Source organism: Podarcis vaucheri, assembly GCF_965113315.1.
Source record: "Podarcis vaucheri genome assembly, chromosome: 2".
NCBI lineage: Eukaryota > Metazoa > Chordata > Lepidosauria > Squamata > Lacertidae > Podarcis > Podarcis vaucheri.
Genome location: NC_138760.1, coordinates 37,619,164 through 37,644,968, shown reverse-complemented (window position 1 = coordinate 37,644,968; position 25,805 = coordinate 37,619,164). Strand labels below are relative to the sequence as shown.

Here is a 25,805-nt window from a genome sequence, read left to right as displayed (position 1 = left end):
CTCTGTGAATAGGCCTGCTCAGATATATTCTCACACACTTTGCCACTGGAAAACCAGAGGCGATGTTTTATTCCATCTGCCTTGCCTTGATTCTGCTCTCGCAATCCAAAAAGAAAGAAGTCGTCTCAGTAGATTTTGAAGGATTGGAGCATATACTCTTTCTGGGCATCAGAGACCTTATCAAGTGACTTCAAGGCTTTGGAACATTCTCTGCGAAGCAGGAGAGAGAGCCAGGGAGAATGCAAAAGAAAAGGAAGGTGAATAAAGACTCCCTTTGGGGAACGCCATATTTTTGAATCCGTTAATAGGATTACCCTGCCAGTTAGTAAATTACCTATCCCCAGAGAACACTCTCCCTCCCCCCACACCCCTTTTGCAATGCTCACTTGCCGTTGTAGCATTTTGCATGGGAAACCTGATGCTGAACTAAGAATCCCCATGTCAGGAATTCAAGTGCCCAGTTCCAGGACCCCAAGAGACACATTTTTAGTACACTCCATTTGCACCTGTGACTCCTTGTTATGCCCACCACATCCACACATCCAAATCCTCTATAAGGAAACTGCAGGAAGGACCAGACAAGGAAACCTCCATTCAACAAGATGTGCAGGCAGCTGAGGATGCTTCCTGGCTTATAAGAAGCGCCCTGATCAAGCTTGCCGAAGGTTCTGAGCAACTAAGAAACCTACTCTAGCTGGTTACAGACTGCCTCTGCTTCAACTTCGACTTTACAGGGGCTGCTTCTGGGATTTTTACCCCTCACCACTTATTCCCTTGTCCCTGCCTCTTAGGAGATTGCTGCTCTGATATGGCCTTCAAACAGACCTCCTGCTCCCAGGGAGTTGCATCAGGCATGGCTTTTACCTTATTGTGCACCCCTTAACGTGCATCATAGGGATGTGGGTGGTGCTGTGGTCTAAACCACAGAGCCTAGGGCTTGCTGATTGGTAGGTCGGCGGTTCGAATCCCCGCAATGGGGTGAGCTCCCGTTGTTCGATCCCAGCTTCTGCCCACCTAGCAGTTCGAAAGCATGTCAAGTGCAAGTAGATAAATAGGTACCACTCCGGTGGAAAGGTAAACGGCATTTCCGTGCGCTGCTCTGCTTCGCCAGAAGCGGCTTAGTCATGCTGGCCACATGACCTGGAAGCTGTACGCCAGCTCCCTCGGCCAGTAAAGCGAGATGAGTGCTGCAACCCCAGAGTCGGCCACAACTGGACCTAATGGTCAGGGGTCCCTTTACCTTTACCTTAGAGAAACATTGCAGCTTAGTCCTGCTGGCCACATGACCCGGAAGCTGTCTGCGGACAAATGCCGGCTCCCTCCGCCTATAGAGTGTGATGAGCGCCACAACCCCAGCGTTGTCTGCGACTAGACCTAATGGTCAGGGGTACCTTTACCTTTAATGTGCATCATACCTGGCAAGAATCCCTTGTGTCTGTGCTTTCTTCACAAGGCTCTTCCTCACATGAATGTTGTCCATCCCCAGAGTGGAAAATGCCCTGACAACCTGAGAAGAGTATGTGGGGAAACACTCAATTTACTGATCAGCAAAAGAGACACAGTCAGCAGCACAGAAGGTTCCAACCTACAGGACTCTGAACTGCCCTGATACCAACCTGTATGCGGACATCCTCACAGGTGTCTAGCTCCAGCATTTCCAACATGGCAAAGAACAAATTCTTATTGCGAATGCCAAGGACACCCTAGTGAGAGGCAGAGGAATGAAGTGTCACTTATATAAAGCAAAACAAGATGCAGAAAGGTTTTTCAAATCGGCATTTTATTCTTTTTTTAAAAAAATATTTATACTTTTCAGATATATACATTTCACTGATTTTACAATCATTGTGACATTTTAAAACTTGACTTCCTTCACCCCCCTTTCTGCAGTTCCTTTATTTTTAATATCTTCTGCATATCCAAATTAACTTACTCATTTATTTATCTTCTTTAAATATATATTTTATTCTTAATGGTGTGCCACAACATTTAATCTGGCCATCTTTCATGATCAGAGAGCACTTTTCTTCTCACAATAATAGATGGACACATGTATTATTATTTATTGATTTTTTTTTGAATTTCTATACTGCCCCATACCCAGAGGTCTCAGTACCACACGTATCTGAGGAGCTTCATTTCCCTAAGCAAATCTACACATAAATGTATAATCTACAAACAGGAAGTGTTAAGGGTAAACAAACAGAAATTAAATATGTGCAAGACAGAACTGCTATTGGCCAGGAAGACTACCATTCCATTGGATGGGATGTCGACCTAAAAACCTGGGAGTACTCCTGGACCACACCTTGTTATAAGATACTTTGGCCCAATAGTGTTTTGTCCAGCTTCAGCTGGTGCTCCAGTGGGGCTCATTCCTGGTAAAGTCCGACTGGCCGATTCTAATTGTGCAGCCTGAATTTGTTGCTATGTGACTGAATACCAAAAGTTATGACAGTCTGGAAGTGCCTGTATGTCTTGTAAGTATTTCTGAAGGTTCTCAAGAGCTTTAGGCCCAATAATTTCTTGGGAAAGGCAGACCCACCCACATTCACACATGCCTTGGCCATACAACTCACTTCCAAATAAGATGACTTCCAAATGCTCTGAGTTCCTGCCCATGAGAAGTGTTCAGAAACCTCAGGTGGTGCAAAACGTAGCTGTCAAGAAAGTTGGCTGGCGTCAGTTTTGTGGAGTACATTACACTCTGGTGTTATGTGAGTTGCTCCAAGATTGGATGTTTTTGTTGGTGGGTGTTGGTTGGTGATTCTAGGCACAATTCAAAGTTCTGGTTATTAACAACAAAGCCCGAAATGGCTTGAGACCAGGAATTTCTGAGTTTGCATATGTTCATCACTGGAGACCATGTTCTGTGCCCCTTTGCCTTCAGAGCAGCCTTCCCCACCCTGACACCTTCCAGGTTTCTGGGCTACATACAACTCCCTTCAGCTCCAGCCAATAGTCAGGAGTGGTGAGAATTGCAGTGTAAACCAGCTGGAAGGCACTGGGTTGGGGAAAGGTGATTCAGAGACTTGGCTGCCTGGGGCATGTGGGGCTTAGGAATGTGATGGTTATGGACTTCCCTCCCTTGGGAAGGCCAGCCAGTCTTTCACCTTGGCCTTCAGGTGAGTAGTGAAGACATTCTTGGGGCTCTGGAATTATCGTAACAGTTTAATCCCAAAGGCAAGCATGCATCTTACTATGGGCAATATCTGATTTGTGTCTCTTCACTGTTGGAATTCAGTAGAGTGGGGAGGGGGAGGTGATTTTTGGCAATCCCCCTGGAAGGTTCCAAATCCTCTGCTGCAGATGGGGCATGCAATGGGGGAAAGGAGGAATTGCTGGAAACAGCCTTCCTTCTTATTCAGCTGGTGGATATCTTCTGTCAGCAGAGTTTATCCAGTTGAACACCCATCTATGTATCCTTGCATACAGTGCGTCCCCGTCCCCCCGAAAAATAGGTGCCAGCGTTCACCATGAAGTTGTTACAGTAAATTCCACACTTTTAAACAACAACGAAAAGAGGCGCCAGTATTGAGTACCCTTGAGTATCCCCTGAAAAAAAGCACTGCTTGCATAATAATAATCATAATAATAATGCACATTTTGTGATTGCAAGCTGACAGCTCCAAGGCTATGTGACTAAACCTGAAGTGTGACTTACTAATGCAATCACAGCCTTCTTTCGGATCTCATCTTTGTCATCCCTTAGCTGCCTATGGACAAAAAAAGAGGCATTTACTGACATTTCAGAGGAGAAGGAAAAAAATGTTCATATCCATGAGACCCCCCCCCCAAAAAAAAGAGATATTGGTTCCACTGTGATATTATTTCTCAACAATTTGAAAGAACCCCTTTCAAATATGCCCTTCTTAGTTCAACCAAAGCGATATCCTCCTGATGCAAGCTTCCCATACCTGGATGAGAGATGCCAGAGAATAAGACTGCAGTACGAAGTGCACTTATTTGGGAATGAATTAGTAGGTTTAGTTCTCAGTAAACATGCATAGGATCAGGTTACAAGGCTGTGTACAGATGGATGTTTTTGGGGGGGACAACAGCAGCAAGTGCCTGCTTCATGGCTTCCTTTGCACTAGCCTTGAATCCACTTAATCTCAGGGTCTTGGGTTCGAGCCCCATGTTGGGCAAAAAGATTCCCGCACCGCAGGGGGTTGGACTAGATGACCCTCATGGTCCCTTCCCGCTCTATGATTCTGATCCTGTGAACAGCAGTAGTTTACAGTGCAATCCTCGCCAAGGGCTTGTTCACACATCTGCTTGTGCCATGCCTAGAAAGCATGGGTTCCGAGCAGTTTTCCCCTTGCCCTTCTCCTTTCCCAGGGAAAATCCACTCTTTAGCAATAGGTGGGAACAAATGGCAATCTGGGGGAAACCCAAATTGCTGCCTGCTCCAGTTGAGCGCTAAAAAGCAGGGCCCCCCGGGGGGGGAGGGAAGCGGCTGAGACTCAAGAGGAAGTGTGGATAAGCCGCATGCCTGCTCAGATGTAAATCCTATTGAATTCAATGTGGTTTAGTTCTAAATATGTGGGGTTAAGACTACAACCCCAGTAACTTGCAAATATAATGGATAAGGGCAGAGCCTTGTTGCTGGCCTAAAGAGTCCTGTTTGATCTGTTTGGTTTTTCCCCCTAATTCCGCATTGCAGCAGACTCTTCCCATGGAGCAAAGATGACAAGATTGCAAGTAGCCTCTGGCCTAGTATATTTCAATCACTAACAGAAAAATCAGTACTTCCCCTCCTCTATTTTTAATTTGCCTCAGGAGCACATATGTGGCAAACTACCCATCCTTTCACATAGCTTCATTATATGGCAAAATCACACATTGCAATACAGTGGTACAGGGTTACAGATGCTTCAGGTTACAGACTCCGCTAACCCAGAAATAGTACCTCGGGTTAAGAACTTTACTTCAGGATGAGAACAGAAATCGTGTGGTGGCGGTGCAGCGGCAGCATTAGCTAAAGTGGTGCCTCAGAACAGTTTCGGGTTAAGAACAGACCTCCAGAACAAATTAAGTTCTGAGGTACCACTGTAAACCTATTTTCTTAAAAGCATGTTTGAGCTGAAAAAGCAGCCACGGGACTCCAATCCGGAATATGTTATGTAACTAGAGTGCGGGTTCACACCAATGTCTTGCCAAATTTCACGTGTCATGGGTTGAAAGGACGTTGAATGTAGCCATCACTCTTCCTGCAGTTCGGCAGATGTGGTGGGATTTCTGTAGGCGGGTTTTGAGGTTCTCCTCCACCACTTCAGTTCTGTGCAAGCAAGCCTCAGGACCAGTCCTGCTTGTTATCTGTTTAATAAAAAAGCTGCTAAACTCCGAATGGGACATGCTCTGCCTCTTAGCATCTACCTCTCCTTCCCAGGGGCAGGGGAAGGGGGGGTAGTGGGGGCGGTCTGCCCTGGGTGTTACCACTGAGGGGGGTGACAAAATGCCGGGCGGCACTCACTGCGGGGCCTGCAGTGAGTAATGCGGTGGCTTGGGTGCCCATAGGCTCCACGCTGCCCCAAACAGTCCACTTGTTGCCTCCCCCTCAGTTGTAGGGCGGCTGAGTGGGAGGAAGCAGGCAGACTCCTCAGAGGCCCTGCAGACTGTCTTGCCCCGGCTTGGCTCGCCCCGTGGTCGGCTGGCCTCACCCCTGGGCACAGGGCATGCGCGCCGTCCCAGGCGCCCTCTCGGCTTGCTCCGCCGCTGCTCCTTCTCACTAGGAATTGCCTTTAAAGGTGTATAAGTCCTGCAGTAACTTTGTTATAATGTTTTTTTAAAAAACTCTCTAATCATCATCTGTATACAGCTTAAGACAATTTGAAATTTCATGAGCCTTAAGAATGTGGATTCTAGTGAATGAAATTATGGTTCAAATGCTGGGTTCTGTAAAATGTGTGGGCAGGTGCAGCCCTATAGCTCCTTTTGCACCCAGGTTGCATACACACAATACAATTAAAGCACCCCCTTCCAGAATCCTGGGGACTGTAGTTTAGCACACAGAGAGCTACAATTTCCAGAACCCTTAAGAAAAATTCAGTTCCCATGATTTTTAGGAGGGGGGAAATGTGCTTTTACAGGGTGTACACAGCCTCACACCAGGTGGCACTTTCTGCGGTTTGACCCCTGCAGTTGAGAAGTGTGAAAGTTGCAGCCACCTTTAGGGTCTCTCTCACTGAAGGAAAAAAATGGAATATACATTGAATCGTTGCCTTATCTTACAGCTTACTTCTCCACTATGTCCCAGACTCGCTTCTTTATGTTCAGTTCTTCAACAGTTGAGGCAACAGCCTGCCTCACAACCTGGGTGAAGGATGAGACACAAACCTGATATTGGCATCTAGGAATTCTGCTTTTATACCTATTGTTTCCTTGAACCAATACCATTAACCATAGTTTCTCAGTTTGAATTCTGTGGATAACTCAGGCTGTGTAAACATTGCTGTTTACTTCAACCTCTGTCTGCTCCCACCACTGGTATTTGAAGCAGAGCAGAGTACACATTATGTTAGGGACGCAGGTGGCGCTGTGGGTTAAACAACAGAGCCTAGGGCTTGCCGAACGGAAGGTCGGCGGTTCGAATCCCCGCAACGGGGTGAGCGCCCATTGCCCGGTTCCTGCTCCTGCCAACCTAGCAGTTCAAAAGCACATCAAAGTGCAAGTAGATAAATAGGTGCCGCTCCAACGGGAAGGTAAACGGCATTTCGGTGCGCTGCTTTGGTTCGCCAGAAGCGGCTTAGTCATGCTGGCCACATGACCCAGAAGCTGTATGCTGGCTCCCTCGGCCAATAAAGCAAGATGAGCGCCGCAACTCCAGAGTCGGCCACGACTGGACCTAGTGGTCAGGGGTCCCTTTAGCTTTACACATTATGTTAGCCACAATCCATATGTATCCTGTAGTTTCTTGAGAAATATTTGTGCGTGATGCACTTGCCCTCAAACTAGCTTCCATATGATTAAAAAACATAAGCTGGGGTGTGTACATTTTTTACATCCGTTGCTTAGGCACGGATGGCATCTGAATTGAATAGGACATGATGGAGAACCAGAGAATTTGGGTATTTTAAAAGGCAAGGCAGAACTGTACTATAAAGCCTAGTTCGCAAAACTGAAAAACCAAAGGGACAGCTTTGAAAAGTTCAACATCACCAGAAAAGGTTCCTCGGACAACTTCTCCAGAAGCACATTGAACACTTCCTCCTCCAAACCTTCCTCTTGGATGATTTCGAGCCCTATGGTGGCCAGCAGTCTTGCAGCATCAACGCGATGCTGAGGGTAAAGAGGCAAAAAACAGAACATGAACTATCCATTTAACAAACGTCATGTGCTTGTGGTATTTCAACAGACTGTCCCTTCAACCTGCTCTTCATTCTGCCCCAGTAGGACTGCCACTCTTTCTTCCACTATTCACCACTTCCCATCACTTCTTTTCTAATTATGTTTTCTGATTTTCAAAGCTTACAAAAACTGTTACAACATAAAGAAGAAGAAGAAACTTAAAGAGGTAAGCAAAATAAACTTCATAGGATATAGGAAAAGCTAAAAGCTTTTGTTCAGGATGCCGTTCCAAAGGCATGCATCGTCAAAGGCAGGCAAGATCCATGTTAGGTAAAGGTAAAGGGACCCCTGACCACTAGGTCCAGTCGTGACTGACTCTGGGGTTGCGGCACTCATCTCGCTTTACTGGCCGAGGGAGCCGGCGTACAGCTTCCAGGTCATGTGGCCAGCATGACTAAGCCGCTTCTGGTGAACCAGAGCAGCCCACGGAAACGCCGTTTATCCTCCCACCAGAGCAGTACCTATTTATCTACTTGCACTTTGACGTGCTTTCAAACTGCTAGGTTGGCAGGAGCAGGGACCGAGCAACGGGAGCTCACCCCATTGCGGGGATTCAATCCGCTGACCTTCTGATCAGCAAGTCCTAGGCTCTGTGGTTTAACCCACAGTGCCACCCGCGTCCCTAAGATCCATGTTACTTTGTGCTTATATAAGAAATAAAAATCTGCTTTCTTATTTATTTTTTCCTTCTAGCCCGTTAACTCTAAAGAGAGTTTCCCCACACCACCTCTTCTTCTCCAGCTGCATCCGCAACACGGACAAAACTTTTAAACTACTGAGAACATGAATGAATGGAACAATGGAAGAAGGAAAATCCAGTGGTAGGAAGTCCTTGAAAAAAAATAATACAATACTTGTAACTAAATCCCATGCATAATGTTCTAAGAAACAAACCTGATAGTTCTCAGAAACAAATCTGTAATTGAGGGTGCATAAAGATGGTGGTCTTAGCTGTTTCAGCACTTTGCATAGATCATAATTCTTGAGGCATCAAATGCAAACCCTTGATTCAATCATGTATCTTGGGCTGTTCCCATAACATTCTAGGAAGGTGATTTCAAGTTCAGCGGGGATTCTCTTAGGCTAAATATGACCCTTTGTTGTTGCTGTTGTTGTTTAAAAAGGAAATCATGTTCAAGGAGTTCTGGGAAAAGAATTAGCCTAAAGAACTGGAGAATGCGAACATGCTTCGTGCCTTGGACAAATCCTCATGTACTAACAGCAAGTGAAGTTGCACAGATCCAATTATAATACCAGCAGCAACGCTTCTAGATGTAGAACTGCGCAGTTTCTGGAAAAATAGAGGCATGGTGTCTCAGGGTTGAGAAGTCTGTGGCGTCCCTCCAGATGTTCTTAGACTACAGCTGCCGTAATCCTTGACCATTGGTCGTGCTGTTGAGGCTGATGGGAGCTGAACATCTGGAGGGCCAACCGTTTCCCATCCCTGGTTTAAATTTGTCTCAAAATGACATTCCAGAAGCCCCCACAAGGGTAGTGATGTTAGTATGTTGTAGCAAAAACCATAAGGTCTTGTAACTTAACTTAAAAACTAGCACATGTTATGGATGAAGTAGCCCAGAAAAGCTTGTGCTTTATATATATTGTGATATATTTCTTAGCTTTGAGGGGCTACACGACTCCTTGTTGCTTTTGTGATAGCGGCAGCATTGCCCCTGTCCCTGACATTTCAGTAGAGATAACACACACATTTCGGAGGCCATTCCATTGAGATTATTATTTCAAATGATCCAGAACTGTGCAGGAAAAACAAGTTCCAGACATAATCCCTGAAGCATAGACCCTTGGGAAGGCATCCCATTGAATCCACAGCAGGGGTAGGCAACCTAAGGCCTGTGGGCCGGATGCGGCCCAATCGCCTTCTCAATCCGGCCCACGTACGGTCTGGGAATCAGTGTGTTTTTACATGAGTAGAATGTGTCCTTTTATTTAAAATGCATCTCTGGGTTATTTCTGGGGCATAGGAATTTATTCATATTTTTTTCCAAAATATAGTCCGGCCCACCACATGGTCCAAGGGACGGTAGACCGGCCCACGGCTGAAAAAAGGTTGCTGACCCCTGACCCACAGGAACTTGTTTCTGAGTAAATATAGATAAATAGAATCATTTTGTAGGATAGCTAAAGATAGAGAAGCTCAGACAAATCTATATACCAGCAAAGGACCTATTCAGTCAAATTCATGCATGAAAAAGCATGTAGAGAGAAAATAGTAAGCAAATTTCTGGATCCATGGACGAGCAAAAGAGTGGAAGGGAAATTCAGCCCAAATTGAGATACAGTGGTACCTCGGGTTAGATACGCTTCAGGTTACATATGCTTCAGGTTACATATGCTTCAGGTTACAGACTCCGCTAACCCAGAAATATTACCTCGGGTTAAGAACTTTGCTTCAGGATGAGAACAGAAATCGTGCAGCAGCAGGAGGTTCCATTAGCTAAAGTGGTGCTTCAGGTTAAGAACAGTTTCAGGTTAAGTACGGACCTCCGGAACGAATTAAGTACTTAACCCGAGGTACCACTGTACTGGCTCAAAACCACAGAAAGGGTTCTACAGAACAAAATTTGCTCACCTTGTACAAAGGAGAACGCTGAAGCTGGTCAATAACAGTTTTGATAACTACAGGGTCCACTATGGCCATTTGCTTTACCAGCATGACCAAAGCCTAGAAGAGGAAGACATGGATGGAGAGGGAACATGTGTTCAAAGTGGGGTAAGGTGTGTGGAGAGGAAGACAATTTGGGCTTCATGCGAAGAAGTCTCGTTTAACTAAGTAATATTAAAGGTAGCATTAAAATAATACGACAGTCCCTGAACCTGAACTCCTGGCAAACTGTAGGAAACGAGATCCCAAAACAACTTAATGCAATTGCCTAACTCTTCTCCCAACGGCGTATTAGGAATCTGATCTTCTACAGGTTAAATCCTTTCAACTGAATCCTAAAATTGTGTATTTTTCTTCTTGCCTTTTCTTTAGAAAAACAAACAAACCAGGTTTTAAAAAGTAAGCTTCTAGCTTCCATGGAGAATGTGCAAATGTACAAACAAATGATATATGGTCAATGAGGTATCAGAAAGAGCCAAGCACCCCATCAGCATAGCTCTACAGCAGTGTTTCCCAAACTCGGGTCTCCAGCTTTTTTTCAGTCTATAATTCCAATCATCCCTGACCACTGGTCTTGCTTGCTAGGGATGATGGGAGTTGTAGTCCGCAAACAGCTGGAGACCCAAGGCTGGGAAACACTGCTCTACAGCCTAAATCTGATTCTCTCCTCTCGCACTGACTCCTGTGCCACAGCTGCTTTTATCTCTGTTGTAGATTAAGGGAGATTGAGCCCCGTGTCTCCCAATGCCTTGACTAGTTCAGTTTGCGCAAAGGTCTTCATCCACTGTTGGGTGCAGCCACAGTACAGATCTGAGCTAAATATTCTTGATTATGGCTATTCCTATGCATAGCAGATTTCTCCCATTTCAGGGCCATGACTAGCTAAGGAAAAGGGAAGCAAACTGGGGAAGGTGGCTGATAAATGTGCATTTTTATATTCTCTTAAACAGGGGGAATGAGCAATAACTGCAGCTTTGCCCCCTGCCCTGTGAGAAGGCAGAATGCATAACAAGTTTTGTTTCTCCTTTCCCCTGTGATTATCTTGGGGCAAATATTTCCCAGGGACTCACTTCACAGAGATATTCGGACCACAAAGCACAACTCAGATCTCTCTGTCCATTTATGTAACAGCCCCACCTGAATTTTTCTCTGACAGTCGTCCTGGGACAAGCACATGAACATAGTCTCTTGTGCGATTGGATTATACTTGTCCAGGTACCCTAAGCAAAGGGCTGCATCGAATGACACGCTGTTCATGGGGTCTTGTAGGTTCACCAACCGTCGCAGATTTCGGATTAAACTGGACCGGGCACCTATCCAATACCACTAGGGAAAGAGAGCATCTGCATTAGGTGTAACAGTGATCTGAAAGCTGTTTAAATAGGCCCAGAAAGAGAAGAGACTGGCAGAGCACATGTCTATCTGTAATACAGCCCCACATATTACCTCAAGTTCAGGTGTCATTGACCATGCCTGCAGGGATACCTTCAACGCACTCAGTGTATCTTCTCTCCGATTCAGACTCGCATCCTTTAGGTGTCTAATTAGCATTTTCACTACAGAGGTATCTAGGCAACCTGCTCCAGAGAATCGAGAGGCAGTGATCAAAGGGGAAAGCAAAACTCCCAGGAAGTTTTATTTAATTACAGGCAGTATTTGCCACCCCTTAACTGTAGTTCTCTGCGGGCGTACATAAACATATTCAAAATAAAACGCAAAGCAATAAAAATACAATTAGATAAAAGATAAACAAATAAATTCAAGCACAAGAGTTCAGTGACAATGGAGGGGAAGCACATTGCAAGGCAAAACAATTCTGAGGATATATATTCTAGACAGAATATTTCTTTCTCTTTAAAAGCAGAAATACCAAACCGACCCCTGCTTGCCAGCTTGAGAGGACGGATGCTGATACTCTTTAGCAAACAAAAAGTGAAAGTAGGCTGCTTATTATTATGATTGGTTATTAATACTTCAGATATTCCAGGCTGAGCTGCGGTATCCAAAAGAAGTTTGTAAGGCTGAGCCTTGGCTCAAATCTTGCTTACAGATGTGATTTCCGTCTTCAAAGGCATTCTGAAAAAGATCACTGGGCAATTTGGAGCCTGTGTGTTTATCTGAAAACAAATTCTACTAATTTCAGTTGGACCTGCTCCCAGTCCAAGGATTCCTTCCTTAATCTCACTCTGAAGTCCATCAGGAAATTGAAGTCTCCAATTCAATCAAAGTCCATGTGTGTCTAAAAAATTTGCCTGGGGGTTCTAAGCAATCAAAACATTCAAATCCAACAGAAAGTCATCTGAAATATCAGCCCACACAGGAACCTCAAATGGTTATATCCCTGTAACAGATTGGACCGGAAGTCACCTTTTACAATTCTGCCACAAGCGTGAAATGTGCAAAAGCTGAGAGGGAGGAAAAAACCCTCCTCTGCTTGCATGTGACAAGGCCTATAATACACGAGGATTGCTATAAATGCACCAGGGAGCATTCCTCTGTGAGTAATAATAGAAAATTAGCCACACCAGAAGGAAGAAAAGAGCTCAAGTCCATCTAACTCTTGTTTTTCTGTCCAAACCGGGGCATGGTCTGTCCAAACTATGGCTGTCCAAACAAGTTGGCTTCAAACTGTGCTGAAGGATCTTGTGTTGTGTAGATAATGATCAGAGGTGAAATGTCACTCACCTAGCAAAGCCAGCGACCGGGCTGCTTCATACTGCAAAGGCAAGCTGTTGCATTCCTGGAACTGAGAGAATAAGTACTAATGGCAGGCCAGCTGGAAACCATTTACTTATACATGCATGAACATCTAAGCATATCACAGGTGCGCAGAATAGAAGTGGAAGGGTTTGAAAGACCAAAGCCAAGCACCCTGCCTGCCCACTCACCAGGGCTCAGCTCAATCCAAGATTGTATATATAGCATAAGCACAGAGGAGGCACGTGAAAAGCAAATGCCTATAAATTAATTGTGAAAAGTCATATGCTGCATGGTAAGGCAAATTCCCTCCAGCCCCAACAAGTTCTTAATATGGTACGAAAACTTTCCCCAGCAATAACTATGGTGAGTCTTGCTCCAGTCCACAGTTACAAGGGGCTCTATATTTAACCTCAGAAGAGTCACACACATACCCACTTCCCTTGTGGGCTATGCCATTGCCAATGGTGAGATATGATGACTTAGCAGGGTGGGACGCGGGTGGAGCTGTGGGTTAAACCACAGAGCATAGGGCTTGCCAATCAGAAGTTCGGCGCTTCGAATCCCCGCGGCGGGGTGAGCTCCCGTTGCTCGGTCCCTGCTCCTGCCAACCTAGCAGTTCGCAAGCACGAAGTGCAAGTAGAGAAATAGGTACCGCTCCGGTGGGAAGGTAAACGGCATTTCCGTGCACTGCTCTGGTTCGCCAGAAGCGGCTTAGTCATGCTGGCCACATGACCTGGAAGCTGTACGCTGGCTCCCTCGGCCAATAAAGCGAGATGAGCACCACAACCCCAGAGTCGTCCGTGACTGGACCTAACAGTTAGGAGTCCCTTTACCTTTACCTAACTAGATGTTACAGGAGATGCAGGGCTGCCACTGACCCACGTCTCCTCATGTGTATCCCCAGAAACAGCTGTTAAAGGAAATGCGTAATGAGATGCTACCACATTCAAGAATTCACTGCTCCTGCATGTAGCAGTTGGTGAACTGGCATTGGGGGGGGGTGTCACAATAATATCACATTCCCATCACACTCCTCCCTCCCAGATGCTCCTGAGTATGAGGGAGATTCATACTAGCACTAGCCAAATGCCCCATTTAGTATCTAGTTAGAAAAGTCTGCAAATGCCCATCACAAGATGGCAAGAGTCCATGGGGATTCTACTTACAGTATTAAAAAGTGCAGATGTGACAGATTCCTCAGCAACCCCAAGTTGTCCAAGGGCCTAGGAAGACAGGCAGAGAAATCAGAATAATCACCAGTGGCCTCTCCCAATTCCTGCAGGAAACTGCAGAGAGATTTGTTTCTGCCTTGAAAAATATAAATGTACTACAAACTACAAGACTGCTTTCTGGAGAGGCTTTGAAAAGGCACACAGCTGACCCGCACTCAATTGCTTTCTCTGGTCCACTACATCTTCGAACAAAAGGCATTCATCACCCACTACAGTGGTACCTCGGGTTACATACGCTTCAGGTTACAGGCGCTTCAGGTTACAGACTCCGCTAACCCAGAAATAGTATCTCGGGTTAAGAACTTTGCTTCAGAATGAGAACAGAAATCGTGCTCCGGCGGCGCGGCAGCAGCAGGAGGCCCTATTAGCTAAAGTGGTGCTTCAGGTTAAGAACAGTCTCAGGTTAAGAACGGACCTCTGGAACGAATTAAGTACTTAACCCAAGATACCACTGTATTTGTTAGTATTTCACGCCTCCAATGCTGCAGATGAGATTGGTGTAAATCACATGCCTGTCATGGAAGAGTGTGGGAATAGAAGACAGTCTTATCTCTTCCGCTGTATGTACTATTGTACTATACTTTTGCTTTTACTTGTTCCTGCCTGTTTCCTCTCAGAGCTGGAGAGAGAAGATGCCATGGATCCTCTGTCTGTACATAGTGTGTAAATAAATACATAGATGAGCTCCACGATGTCTCACGCTTCTTGCTGTGTTATGCTAGATGATTAGTGTGCACATATAATTTGATATATGTAACTAAAGCACACTGGAGAAGAAGGGTAATGCCTTTTCCAGAGCTGCGCATACCAGAGGACGCTTGGAGTTTGGGGCTGCAAAGACACCCCCAGGGCGTTTTCCAACACTATTGTCCCTACCATAAACAAGTTGAGCTGTTCCCATCCACCTGGAATAGGTGCAAGGTAAGGCAAGTTGTCTAGGGACGTGGGTGGCGCTGTAGGTTAAACCACGGAGCCTAGGGCTTGCTGATCAGAAGGTCGGCGGTTCGAATCCCTGCGACGGGGTGAGCTCCCGTTGCTCGGTCCCTGCTCCTGCCAACCTAGCAGTTCGAAAGCATGTCAAAGTGCAAATAGATAAATAGGTACTGCTCCGGCGGGAAGGTAAACGGCGTTTCTGTGCGCTGCTCTGGTTCGCCAGAAGCGGCTTAGTCAGACGAACAATTCCATTTTTGAACGTCGAAAACCCAGAAGCAATTGCTTCTGTTTCTGAACGAGTCTCGGAAGTCTAATGGCTTCTGCTGCGTGTTTTTCAATTTTTCCAACTGAATTTGCAGCCAGCCCTTTGCGCCTCGGTTTTTGAACATTTTGGAAGTCAAATGGTCCTCTGGAACAGATTACGTTCGAGAATCGAGGTACCACTGTAATTCCTGACCTCTAATGTAAAAAGGAAGGGCCTGCTGGATCAGGCCAATGACCCATCCTGCCTGCACTTTCCAGCAACTGATGCTCAGAAGCATACTGTGTCTGACTGTGGAGGCAAAGCACAGCCATGATGGCTAGCAGCCCTTGGTTGCCTTATCCTGCATGAATTTATCTAATTCTCTTTTAAAGTCTTTTAATGTCATCCAAGCTGGTAGCCATCATCAGTGAGTTCCAAAGTTTAACCAGTAAAAGGACTTAATCTGCAATGTGATTTCTGACCCGGAACACTTGGCACGCTTTTGAAATTCTGATAATCTTAGCTTTGTTGCTTTTTGTTGTGTTTCTTTTAAAAGCAGATAGCGCTCATATATTAAAGGAAATCTGGAAGGGGAGAACGACAACAACAGCAACAACAACAAGCCTTTCGAAAGCTCGAAAATAAACAGATAAGAAGTCTTAACTTTACCTGGACTTCCGGGTTGGCGCCATCGCCGAATGGCGGACTCCCTCCAAGCTCCGGAGGGAGTCTGCTCAGCAGGGGCTGGGTCCTACCGTGCCTGTGACGCGGGGACCCTCAAAAACCACGGGCACGGAGCCCGTGGACATGGGGACTCGGCTGGTACCGTTAGCGCCCTCCCGACTCGTGAAGGAGCCTTTTTAAAGGCTACGGATCGGGTGCCGGGGAGTGGCGTGGTACTGTGAGTCTATCGCTTCCCCTGCCGAGCGCAGCCGCATGTCATTCGTCGGAGAGCGCTGGCTTCTTCCATTGGAAATTCGGACATTTAACAACAACCCGTGAGTAATTGGGTAACCGGGCATAAAAGGAGGGAAAAAAAGATTTTTTTTCCGGATTCGGCACGAGCGGGGGGGATCTAAAAAGGAAGTCAGTCCCCTCCCTGATTGTAAACACATTAAAACAAGGACTGGGAAACCAAGATCGTTTCAGAAGTTTATTGTTGACAAAAATGATCAATTCCATGATGGGATACTATAAGAATTGTGCTGGAGGAGAAAAGTCGAGGGCGAGAGGGAAAAGGCAACCCCCCCCCTGGGAACTGGGGCGATTCGGAGAACCTGGTGGGAGAGACGGAGAATTTGACAGCTGTCAAAGTAGCTGTCAATTTTGAGAATATAAAGAGGACTTTGTTACAAGTATTTTGCTGGATAATTCTGTTACAATTGGACATAAATATGGATACAAAATGTCGGGGGGGGGGGAAAGAAACAACAACTTGACTTTTGGATTAGAGGACACAAAGTTACTGCAACCCCCCTAGAGGGGTTTTGTGACATTACAAGTGGCGTATGTGGAAAACTACTCCGGGATGTGCACAGGTTTTATCTCCTGGGAAAGCAGCAAAACTGAAATATTATTTTGTCTACAGAGGTGTTTATAATATAATAGAATTTTTCTATTGAAGCAAGGAAGGAACTGGACGTAAGTTTTTGTTCCTGAATAACAAACCTCTGTAGAGATACTAGATTTCGGAATAAGAATGGTTTTGCAGCTGAACAAGACAGAAACCTGAGAAAGTAAGAAACAAAAGAGCAAAGGACCAACTACGTCACGGAAAGAACAATGGGAGTAGCAACAAGGACCAAGGAAAACTAAAGGCCTCTATCAGACTGGATTTTTGAAGTTAAACATCATTAAAACAGCAAATTTAAAGAAAACCGGCAAGATGGATTGAGAAAAATTTGGCTGTGGACTTGAGACCTCCAGGCCGATAACATATAGACTGATGGACATGGGGAATCTAAACCGGGGAAGGGAGGGGGAATTCTAGAATCCAAAGGCTATGTAACCAACTTTTTGAATTTTCTTCTATCTTTTATCTTTTATCTTTCTATATAACTTTGGTATTTTGATTTAACATGTTTTGGAAAAAAAAGGGGGGAATTCGTGGAAGGAAACGGGGTAGATCTTGGGGGGGAAATCTTTTTTCTTTTTTTATTTTGTTAAGTGATGCTAAGAATGTAATTTAAATTGGCTAATAGGTACAACATATTAGGTTTAAATTGGGAATGAGAGCTTGTGGAACCAACTTAGGGAAAGGGGAATACAGTCGGGAGGGGAAGGAGGGAGTCCCAGAAAGAAGGTTATGAAAACAAGGGTTTAAAGTTGGCCTCTTTATTTCTTTCTTTTTTCTATCTTTTCTATCTTTTCTATTCTATTCTGTTATTATTGGAAATTTTAATAAATATGATTAAAAAAAAAAAAGAAGTCTTAACTTTACCTGAGCTGCATAGAGTTGCTCAAGTTCCACAGGAGAATCTAAATAGTTTATGAGAGCCTGCAAGCACACAAAATAAAAATTACTCACACACATACATACACAGAGAGAGCGAGAGAGAGCGTTGTATTAAAAGTGTTAAAATTCCAATGATGTATTACAACTCTCTTGTAAAGGGTGCTAAAAAGCTTTTGCTAGCTTGCTTTGCCTAGCTAGCCACACCGTTAATTCCCACTAAGGCCAGTGAGTTTTAACTGATTATCTTCTAGTGCCAGTTAGGGAGATGGAGAGTGAGTGAGTACACCTCTGTCATGGATTCATTGTGTGACATTAATCATTGCCTCTTTGCCTCATTCCCGCACCTGTAAAATGGAAATAATAGTGACACTTCATAATGCATAGGATTGTTGCAATGGTAGAAAATAAATAAAAGGGCTGTCTTAGTGATTGGTAGTCAAGTCCCACTGACAGTAGTGAGCCATGTAAATGAATTCAGCCTTCACAAAAAGAGCCTTCTTTGCAGATAAGAGTATGAAGAAAACAAGAAGAGCTCCCCATACCCATAAAACAATATAAATTGCACCATGTGTCCATCTGAATGGGATGAAGAATGGGCCTCCTCCATGTTTGCCAATTTACATATTTCAAACTGGCAATGAGGCACACACAACAAAACTTTCCTCATCCCTGCCCTGATCCATGAGTAAAAAGCATGCAACAATTAATCTACAATTAATTCTTAAATCTGTTCTTGGCAGATGTCCCTGTTGCAAACCATAACCTTTGGCTTCTGACCTTGAGCCTTTCTGGATTCAAATTTTCCTTCTCACTGAAGTTCTCTTTCTCTTTAATCCTTGCTAACTTGACATACTTGGAGAGGGAAAAGTCAGACCTGAGCAAGAGAAAAGACACCGTGATGGGCTGTTTAAAATTTGGTTAATGCACTCGCTGAGAGTGTTAGCACTGCAGGAATAAAAACGAGCAAAGGAATCTAGTGCAATATAAAGCCACACTGTACAAGAAAGTCCTTCAACTACGCTGGGGAGATGCAGTTTTGTCATTACTTTGATTGTACTATGAAGGCAGAAGATTCTCAAAACGTGGGGTAACTCTGATGTTCATGTCATGCAAACTGTACATGGGACAGACAGAAATATATCCCTGGAAGAGGAAAGAGGCTGTATTAATCATTAACCAGCCAGAGGGCCTTCTTGGCAGTGGCACCCTCCCTGTGGAAACCCTCCCATCAGATGTCAAGGAGATAAAGATCTGCACAACTTTTAAGGCAGCTCTGTATTGGGATGTTTTCAGTGTTCAACATTTTATTATGTTTTTACAGTGCTTTTTTTGGGGGGACACAGGGGTACGCATGTACCCCTAAACATTTTGTGAATCTAAGTTTGGCCTCATTGAGGGGCAGTATTTCAATATCAGTAGGAAAATGAGAGTACCCCTAAACATTTCTTTAAGGAAAAAAAGCACTGTGTTTTTGTATGTGCTGGAAGCTACCCAGAGTGGCTGGGGAAACCCAACCAGATGGGCAGGGTAGAAATAATAAAAATTATTATTGTTATTTCAAAATGTAGTAAATAACAACCACTGCATGCCAGCACATGCAAACCACCACGTCAATTAGCCCTAAAGGCAAGTAGGCACTGCAATAACTGTAGACCCTCCAAGGGTCCCTATTTTCCATTTCACCAATGAAAAGAGGGACATCCTAAGAAAAAGTGGGACATTCCAGGATGAAATCAGAAACGGGGATGGCTTCTCTAAACCAGGGACATCCCTGGAAAATAGGGACACTTGGAGGGTCTGGTATGTAACTGTTCATTTCCCAAGCTGATGAGACATGAGAGATTGTTAAAAAAAATGCAGGTGGCTTGCAAACACCTGGGCAATACTGAACATATGAAATTTAACTCTGAAAAACGCATACAATATACTTGTATGTGAATCATTCTTCCCCCCCCCCAGTGTATTTGGTGCATTAAATAATAAAACATTGGTGCATTAAATAATAAAATTTTGTTCCACTGCTATTCATGTCTGAGAGGCCAGCTGAATCCAAAAGGCAGATGAAATCAGTGAGGTGAGTCCCACACAGACCGTTCAATTTGCTCTGCTAAAGGGCAATTTCAGCACCTAAAAAGTCTCAGATTAACTCGGGAGACAAAGATGAACAATCTGTGATATGCTATTACCACCTACTGGATACTGGAGGAAACAGACAAACACGGCTGTATGTGAAACTCCCTGTCCAAAGAAGTTAAGATTATTTTCCTTTGTGGGCTTGTTCCTTTCATTATTCGGTTAACTTACACTTATAAGGCAATCAAGTTGGTCTAAGAGACAACTTCCAATTTGTTTTGCCAATATCTTGCAAATATATTTACTGGATATCTTTACTCAAGTATCTTTTCTGAAGACTACAGAGGGCCAGAAAATGTGATGGTGTTGCTTTAAATTGTGTATTTTGCATTGTTTCTGCATTTGCGCTCTTGCTTGAATTTGCAGTATTGTTTGATCTGCTTTGTTTCTGTTTGGACCAGGCAGCCCATTAAATAGTCAGTTTAACACCAGTGTTAGCACCAGCATAGAATAGCCTGAATCCTTTGCGCTCCAAGCAGCAAAGCTTGGAGATTTAGCTTAAAGGAGCATTCATTTATTACTTCAAGTCAGGCTTGTAGACTTAGAAACTCAGTGTCCTATATCTTACCCAGTGGCGTAGCGTGGGTTGTCAGCACCCGGGGCAAGGCAAGTAATTTGCGCCCCCTAACCCGTGGATTTTAGCAGGGGGCAGAGAGCTGCGAGTGCGAGTGCCCCCCCCAGATGTTGCGCCCGGTGCGGCCGGCCCCCCCTGCACCCCCCACGCTACGCCACTGATCTTACCTTTTCTTCAGGGCCTTTTTCTTCTCCTTTTCCAGCTTCTTCCGATACGGGCATTGCTTCTTCAAGCTAGCTGCATCAGGCTGCTCAACTATTCTGGGCTGGACAAAGGTGACCACGGGCTGGAACGTTCTCCACTCTGAAGGAGAACACGGGTAAGTTACACGAGGAATCTGAGGACGAAAAATATTAAAACACTAAGACTACTACAGGAAAGAAGCAAAGCAATCTTATTGTCAGAAATAGATTTCCCTTAATTAGACACATGTCTGGGAAAGACACTTATGGGATGAATTCAGTGTAGCCCTAAGTGGTGTATGCATGCACACATTGAGACTTCCCTCCCCATTCCGCTTTGCCCCACTTAAACTTGTTCTGGAGGTTCCCCCATCCTTTCAGAGAAGATCGAGGGGATGTGGATGGCTGCAGTCCCATTGCACAAGCAGATCGCATTCCCCCCACACAACCACATTGGAAGTGCCTTCTTTCCCTCAAAGAATTCTGGGATTTCTGGTCTCTTAAGGGTTGCTGAGTTTAACTCTTTGAAGGGCAAACTACAGTGTCCAGAATTCTTTGATGGAAAGAAGGTGCTTTTTAATGTGCTTTAAAGTTATAGTGTGTACACAGCCTTAGCCTTTGCTATGGCCACATGCCTCAGAACGGTCAGGTAAAACAATGCTGTCCAGGGTTGTAAAGACTGCGGAGAGAATAACTGGGTGTACTCTTCCCACCTTGGATCAAATCTATGCTTCCAGGTGCCATAAGAAAGTTGCAGAGATAATGCAGGATAGTGCGCACCCCAGAAATGATCTCTTTCACCTTCTGCCTTCTGGAAGAAGGTACAGGGTTATTATAAAGACTAGGACTAGCAGCCTGAGAAACAGTTTTTATTCAAATGCGATTTTGGCTTTAAACGCAGTGTAAGATAGTCTCTTTGGGAGTATATTGTATTTAATTATGGGGTATCAGAGTTTTTAGGGAGCTAACCAGGCTGGAATAGCTGGGATAGCAGGCTTGTTGGTTTTTGAATGTCTGGTGTAGATTTTTTCAATTTCGTTGTTCTGTATGGGACAATTCAATAAAGATTATTGTATCGTATTGTATAATGCTTATACCAAAGTACAAGACCACTTGTAGGCATTTTCCCCCTTCTAACAAATATACAAGGGCGGACTTTGGTAATATGGCGCCCTGGGAAAGGACAAAATTTGGTGCCCCCCTAACTTTGAGTAGGTACCCGTATAAATATAGGCTTTTATTACTATTATTTTTTGTGGTCCTTTGGTTTGGCACTCTGTGCAGGGGAACTGCCTGCATGGCCCAGCGCTGTAAATATTTCAGAATGTCGCTGCCTATTCCTGGATGGTAAGCTTTTCCTTACTCGCTCTGCTTGAACCTGTGGTTCCGTAAGCTCCAAACTGGACATTTTTCAACAACAACACAAATTCTTCACGGAGACCTGAGTCATTCAGTAGAGCCAGCCATACTTAAAAATGAAAACATGCCTCTGCTATCCTTGTGCGATGTTTCGCCGCATGTTGCAGAACTCACTTCTGTTTATTTTTTTTAGAAAGCGACATTCATCATTTGGATGGGGAGGGTATGTGTGGAGGAAAACTGTAAATATTGCCAGTGAGTATGTCTTCCTATGTGGCACATGATTTCTGAAGAGCAGCAGCTCCCAGAATTCCTTCAAGGTTCTGGGATGGGACAAGGTGCAGCAGCAGAAAAGAGGGACGATGTGTAAAGAGCATTTGTCGTTTGTGTATAATTAATATGCATTCATGCGGTAACTACCATGCCTGGATATAAATACAAATCAAGCTGGTAGAAGCCAAAGAAGCTTAAAACAAAGCATGCTGGGAAAGTTGCAGAATACCAACCAGTCCTCTGGTTTCTCAAAACAGGCAAGGCTTGATGCAAGCAGGGAGGCAGTAGATGGGTTAACAAGTGTGTGCCTATCACAGGAAAATAATTCTTGGGCATGATTGCAGGCACAGCTAGGTAAAAAGAATTATGCATTCCATACATGCACGTAGGAAGGCAGGCCATTCAGAGCCAGGATTGGAAGGTGGATTTTGCCCCCTCTGCCAGATTGTTTCCAAGTGCAATGTTTTATTTTTCCCCCATAGGAGAAATTGATAGCCATCTGCTTTCATGGAGGGAAGTAAAAAGCTACTGTGACTGTTCCAAAGCAGTCAAAATCCCTGGTGTCTAGGCTGGGGGTAAAATTTTGCCTCCTCAAGGCTGTTGCAGATTTGCAGCCTATGTACAGTGGTAGCTCGGGTTAAGAACTTAATTTGTTCTGGAGGTCTGTTCTTAACCTAAAACTGTTCTTAACCTGAGGTACCACTTTAGCTAATGTGGCCTCCCGCTGCCACTGCACGATTTCTGTTCTCATCCTGAAGCAAAAGTTCTTAACCCGAGGTACTATTTCTGGGTTAGCGGAGTCTGTAACCTGAAGCGTCTGTAACCTGAAGCATCTGTAACTCGAGGTACCACTGTACTTTGTTCAGCGCAGAACACAAGAGCCACTGGGGGGGCATATTTACATAGCCCCACCCCTTCATCAGCATAGCTCCACCCTTGGAACCACTTCATGCCAAGAGTTGGAAAGGATATTTCAAAACGGCTTTTATGGATAAGGATCATTGGGCTCCAGCTATGACCTGGTGGACGGAGCTTCTTGGCATCGTGGGCCGGACAGGCTTCCCAGTTCCTAAAAAGAGGAAAGCAGAGGAAAGCCCATCACTAGGCAGAGGAGTATATTACTTTGTTGGTAGTCAACTTTTTATCTGTTTAACACCAATGTTATTGTGCTGCATCACAACAAATCCGGGACAAAACAAGAACAAAACAAACTTTGAATGGTGTTAAAAGTTACAGGACATGCACTGTTGTATGGACTCTGCAAAAACAATGTATACTAGAGAAGCAGATATCCTACAATAAACACCCTTCTGGCAGCACCCTAAGGCAGAAATCTTATGTCCACTTAGGGCCAAACTTGAACCATGTGCTTATTAAACATGTTTTTGTCTACTATAAGGGCAAGAGTGGGAGATAAACTTGCACAGAGGGTGAGAGAAAAATCCATGGAGCTGGACCCGGGGGGGGGGGCGGAATAACAAAACTTTCAAGCCCAGGTCAATTCCATTCAGGAACTTTACAAATCTGAAAAGTTTGTGGATGACTCTATTGCTTGGTATGAGTTGTGGGCAAAAATAGCCTTACTGAACTACAGTGGTACCTCAAGCTACAAACGCCTCAGGTTACAAACGCTTCAGGTTACAAACTCCGCTAACCTGGAAGAGTTACCTCGAGTTGAGAACTTTGCCCCAGGATGAGAACGGAAATCGTGTGCCGGCGGTGCAGAGGCAGCAGGAGGACCCATTAGCGAAAGCATGCCTCTAGTTCACAGTTTCAGGTTAAGAACGAATTCAGTTTGTAACTATAGGTACCACTGTGTTGGACCACACTAAACTGTTCCCTGGTATTAAAATGACCACTCTTACAGCATTTCCCCTTCCAGTTATGTTACCACATTGTGCAAGGTGAAAACATAGGTCCAGCTTAGAATCATAGAATTGTAGAGTTGGAAGGGACCACAAGGGTCATCTAGTCCAACTGTCTTCAATATAGGAAAACATTCGCCCACTGTTGTGCACTGTGGGAACAAGATGCTGGACTAGTCAGGATTCAGCATTGTCAGACACTTTCCAAGCCCTACAAGGTAAAGGTAAAGGACCCCTGGAGAGTTAAGTCCAGTCAAAAGCTGGGTTTGTGGCGCTCATCTCGCTTTCAGGCCAAGGGAGCCGGCGTTTGTCCACAGACAGCTTTCCAGGTCATGTGGCCAGCATGACTAAACTGCTTCTGGTGATGGAAACCAGAGCACACAGAAACACCATTTATCTTCCGGCCGCAGCGGTACCTATTTATCTACTTGCACTGGTGTGCTTTCAAACTGCTAGGCAGGCAGGAGCTGGGACAGAGCAATGGGAGCTCACCCTGTCGTGGGGATTCAAACCACCAATCTTCTGATCGGCAAGCCCAAGAGGCTCTGCAGTTTAGACCACAGTGCAACCCTCGTCTCAAACATGCAAGGGGCCTGCTCCAAGGCCTGCTCCTCCTCCAGGCCTAAAGTCACTGTCTATTTGCCTCCACTCTCCAAGCGCACAGGCAATTACCAGAATTGAGATGGAACATCCTTTTGCCTTGTACAGTATGGACTCAGAAGGAGACAGACAGCAAATGATTGTGCAGTGGGAGTGCTCTGCTGGCAAGGAGGAAAGGGACCCACACTTGAAGGGAAGAATCTGGCTTGAAGCCTGGATCTAGCAGCTACCACTTCACACAATAATAAAGGATACCATCAACATCACATTATTTCCTGAAGTTCTAACTCACCGTTGTCCTGTATTATCTCAATCATAGAGCTCCATGATAACTTTTGAGGCACTTTGACACCGCAAGTGTTCTCTGGGAGCATTTTTGTCCCACCCATTTTTGTCCCTTTTTACTGAAAGCCTGGCTTTGATCACTTCAGAAGTTGATGGAAGACACAATATTTCAGCCAACACCTGGTAGTTCATGAGGACTCATTGTTCCTGAGCTCGGAGTGAGTGATGTCATAAACCACTACTATGATTAGGCCTTTGTTTTACATACCCCCAAGCATAACCTCAGAAGTGAGAGTGATTCAATTCCAGGTATTTCTTCAGCCTGATAATGATCATCTCGATCTGTTTCAATATGGTTTCTGACTGCTTTGGGGATCCAAGACTGTCCTGATGGATGATCTACCCCAGACCCTCCAAGTGCCCCTATTTTCCAGTGACAGTCCTGGATTTAAAGAAGCCGTATCGGTTTCAGATTTGATCCTGGAATCTCCCGCTTTTCCTCAGGACTTCCCTGTTTTCATAGGAGAAATGTTGGCAGGTATGGAGCTATGTGATGCCTGAGCCAAAGAGATAAGTAACTATACAACCTTTAGAAGACATTAAACATTGATATTTAATGTTTTGTTGTGTTTTTTATATATGTTGGAAGCCACCCAGAGTAGCTGGGGCAACCCAGTCAGATGGGTGGTATATAAATAATAAAATTGTTGTTGTTGTTGAACAGGATGTCCCTATTTCCATCAGAAAAATGTTGGAGGGTATGCTATCCCAGAAGCTGGACAGGAGTAGGAGCATCCCTATTGGTTCTGCTGACTCTCTTACCAGCTTTCAATACCATTGGCCACTGCATGCTATGTGCCAGCAGAGATAGGAATTGAAGGCACTGTTTTATAGTGGTTCTAATCCACCTTGGAGAATAGGTTTCAGGTGGTGATAGTGGCTTACTGTTTGACACCATGGCATTTGGCTTAGTGAGTTCCACAGAGTTTCATCTTGT

The 25,805-nt window shown here is 44.8% G+C and overlaps 1 protein-coding gene across 4 annotated transcripts; it reads right to left on the bottom strand.

The window, feature by feature from the left end:
- Positions 1-25: 25 nt before the first annotated feature.
- Positions 26-25,346, bottom strand: HEATR9 (HEAT repeat containing 9). Of its 4 annotated transcripts, XM_082211090.1 has the most exons (16): positions 24,816-25,342; positions 23,078-23,127; positions 20,412-20,581; positions 18,315-18,411; positions 17,523-17,579; positions 13,840-13,896; positions 12,659-12,719; positions 11,420-11,550; positions 11,111-11,299; positions 9,941-10,033; positions 7,162-7,281; positions 6,242-6,315; positions 3,665-3,716; positions 1,617-1,703; positions 1,416-1,507; positions 26-210 (listed from the first exon to the last, which is right to left on the bottom strand). In XM_082211090.1, exons 1-16 carry the CDS (start codon positions 24,910-24,912, stop codon positions 126-128), a joined length of 1,512 nt encoding a protein of 503 aa, XP_082067216.1. In that variant the 5' UTR covers positions 24,913-25,342; the 3' UTR covers positions 26-125. The 4 variants fall into 4 exon arrangements, with proteins under 4 accessions (XP_082067216.1, XP_082067217.1, XP_082067218.1 ...); XM_082211091.1 differs by lacking the exon at positions 23,078-23,127 and having other exon boundaries at positions 20,412-20,547; positions 24,816-25,346; XM_082211092.1 differs by lacking the exon at positions 7,162-7,281 and having other exon boundaries at positions 24,816-25,345.
- Positions 25,347-25,805: the final 459 nt, after the last annotated feature.

What these genes read in the sequence shown, in the direction of transcription:
- HEATR9 (XM_082211090.1), bottom strand. Translation starts at nt 24,912, where the DNA reads ATGGGTGGGACAAAAATGCTCCCAGAGAACACTTGCGGTGTCAAAGTG. An exon ending in CAATGACACCTGAACTTGAG is followed by an intron (nt 11,300 to 11,419) that starts GTAATATGTGGG and finishes CTCTTTCCCTAG; the next exon opens with TGGTATTGGATAGGTGCCCG. An exon ending in GTCTGGGACATAGTGGAGAA is followed by an intron (nt 3,717 to 6,241) that starts GTAAGCTGTAAG and finishes TTTTGTCCATAG; the next exon opens with GCAGCTAAGGGATGACAAAG.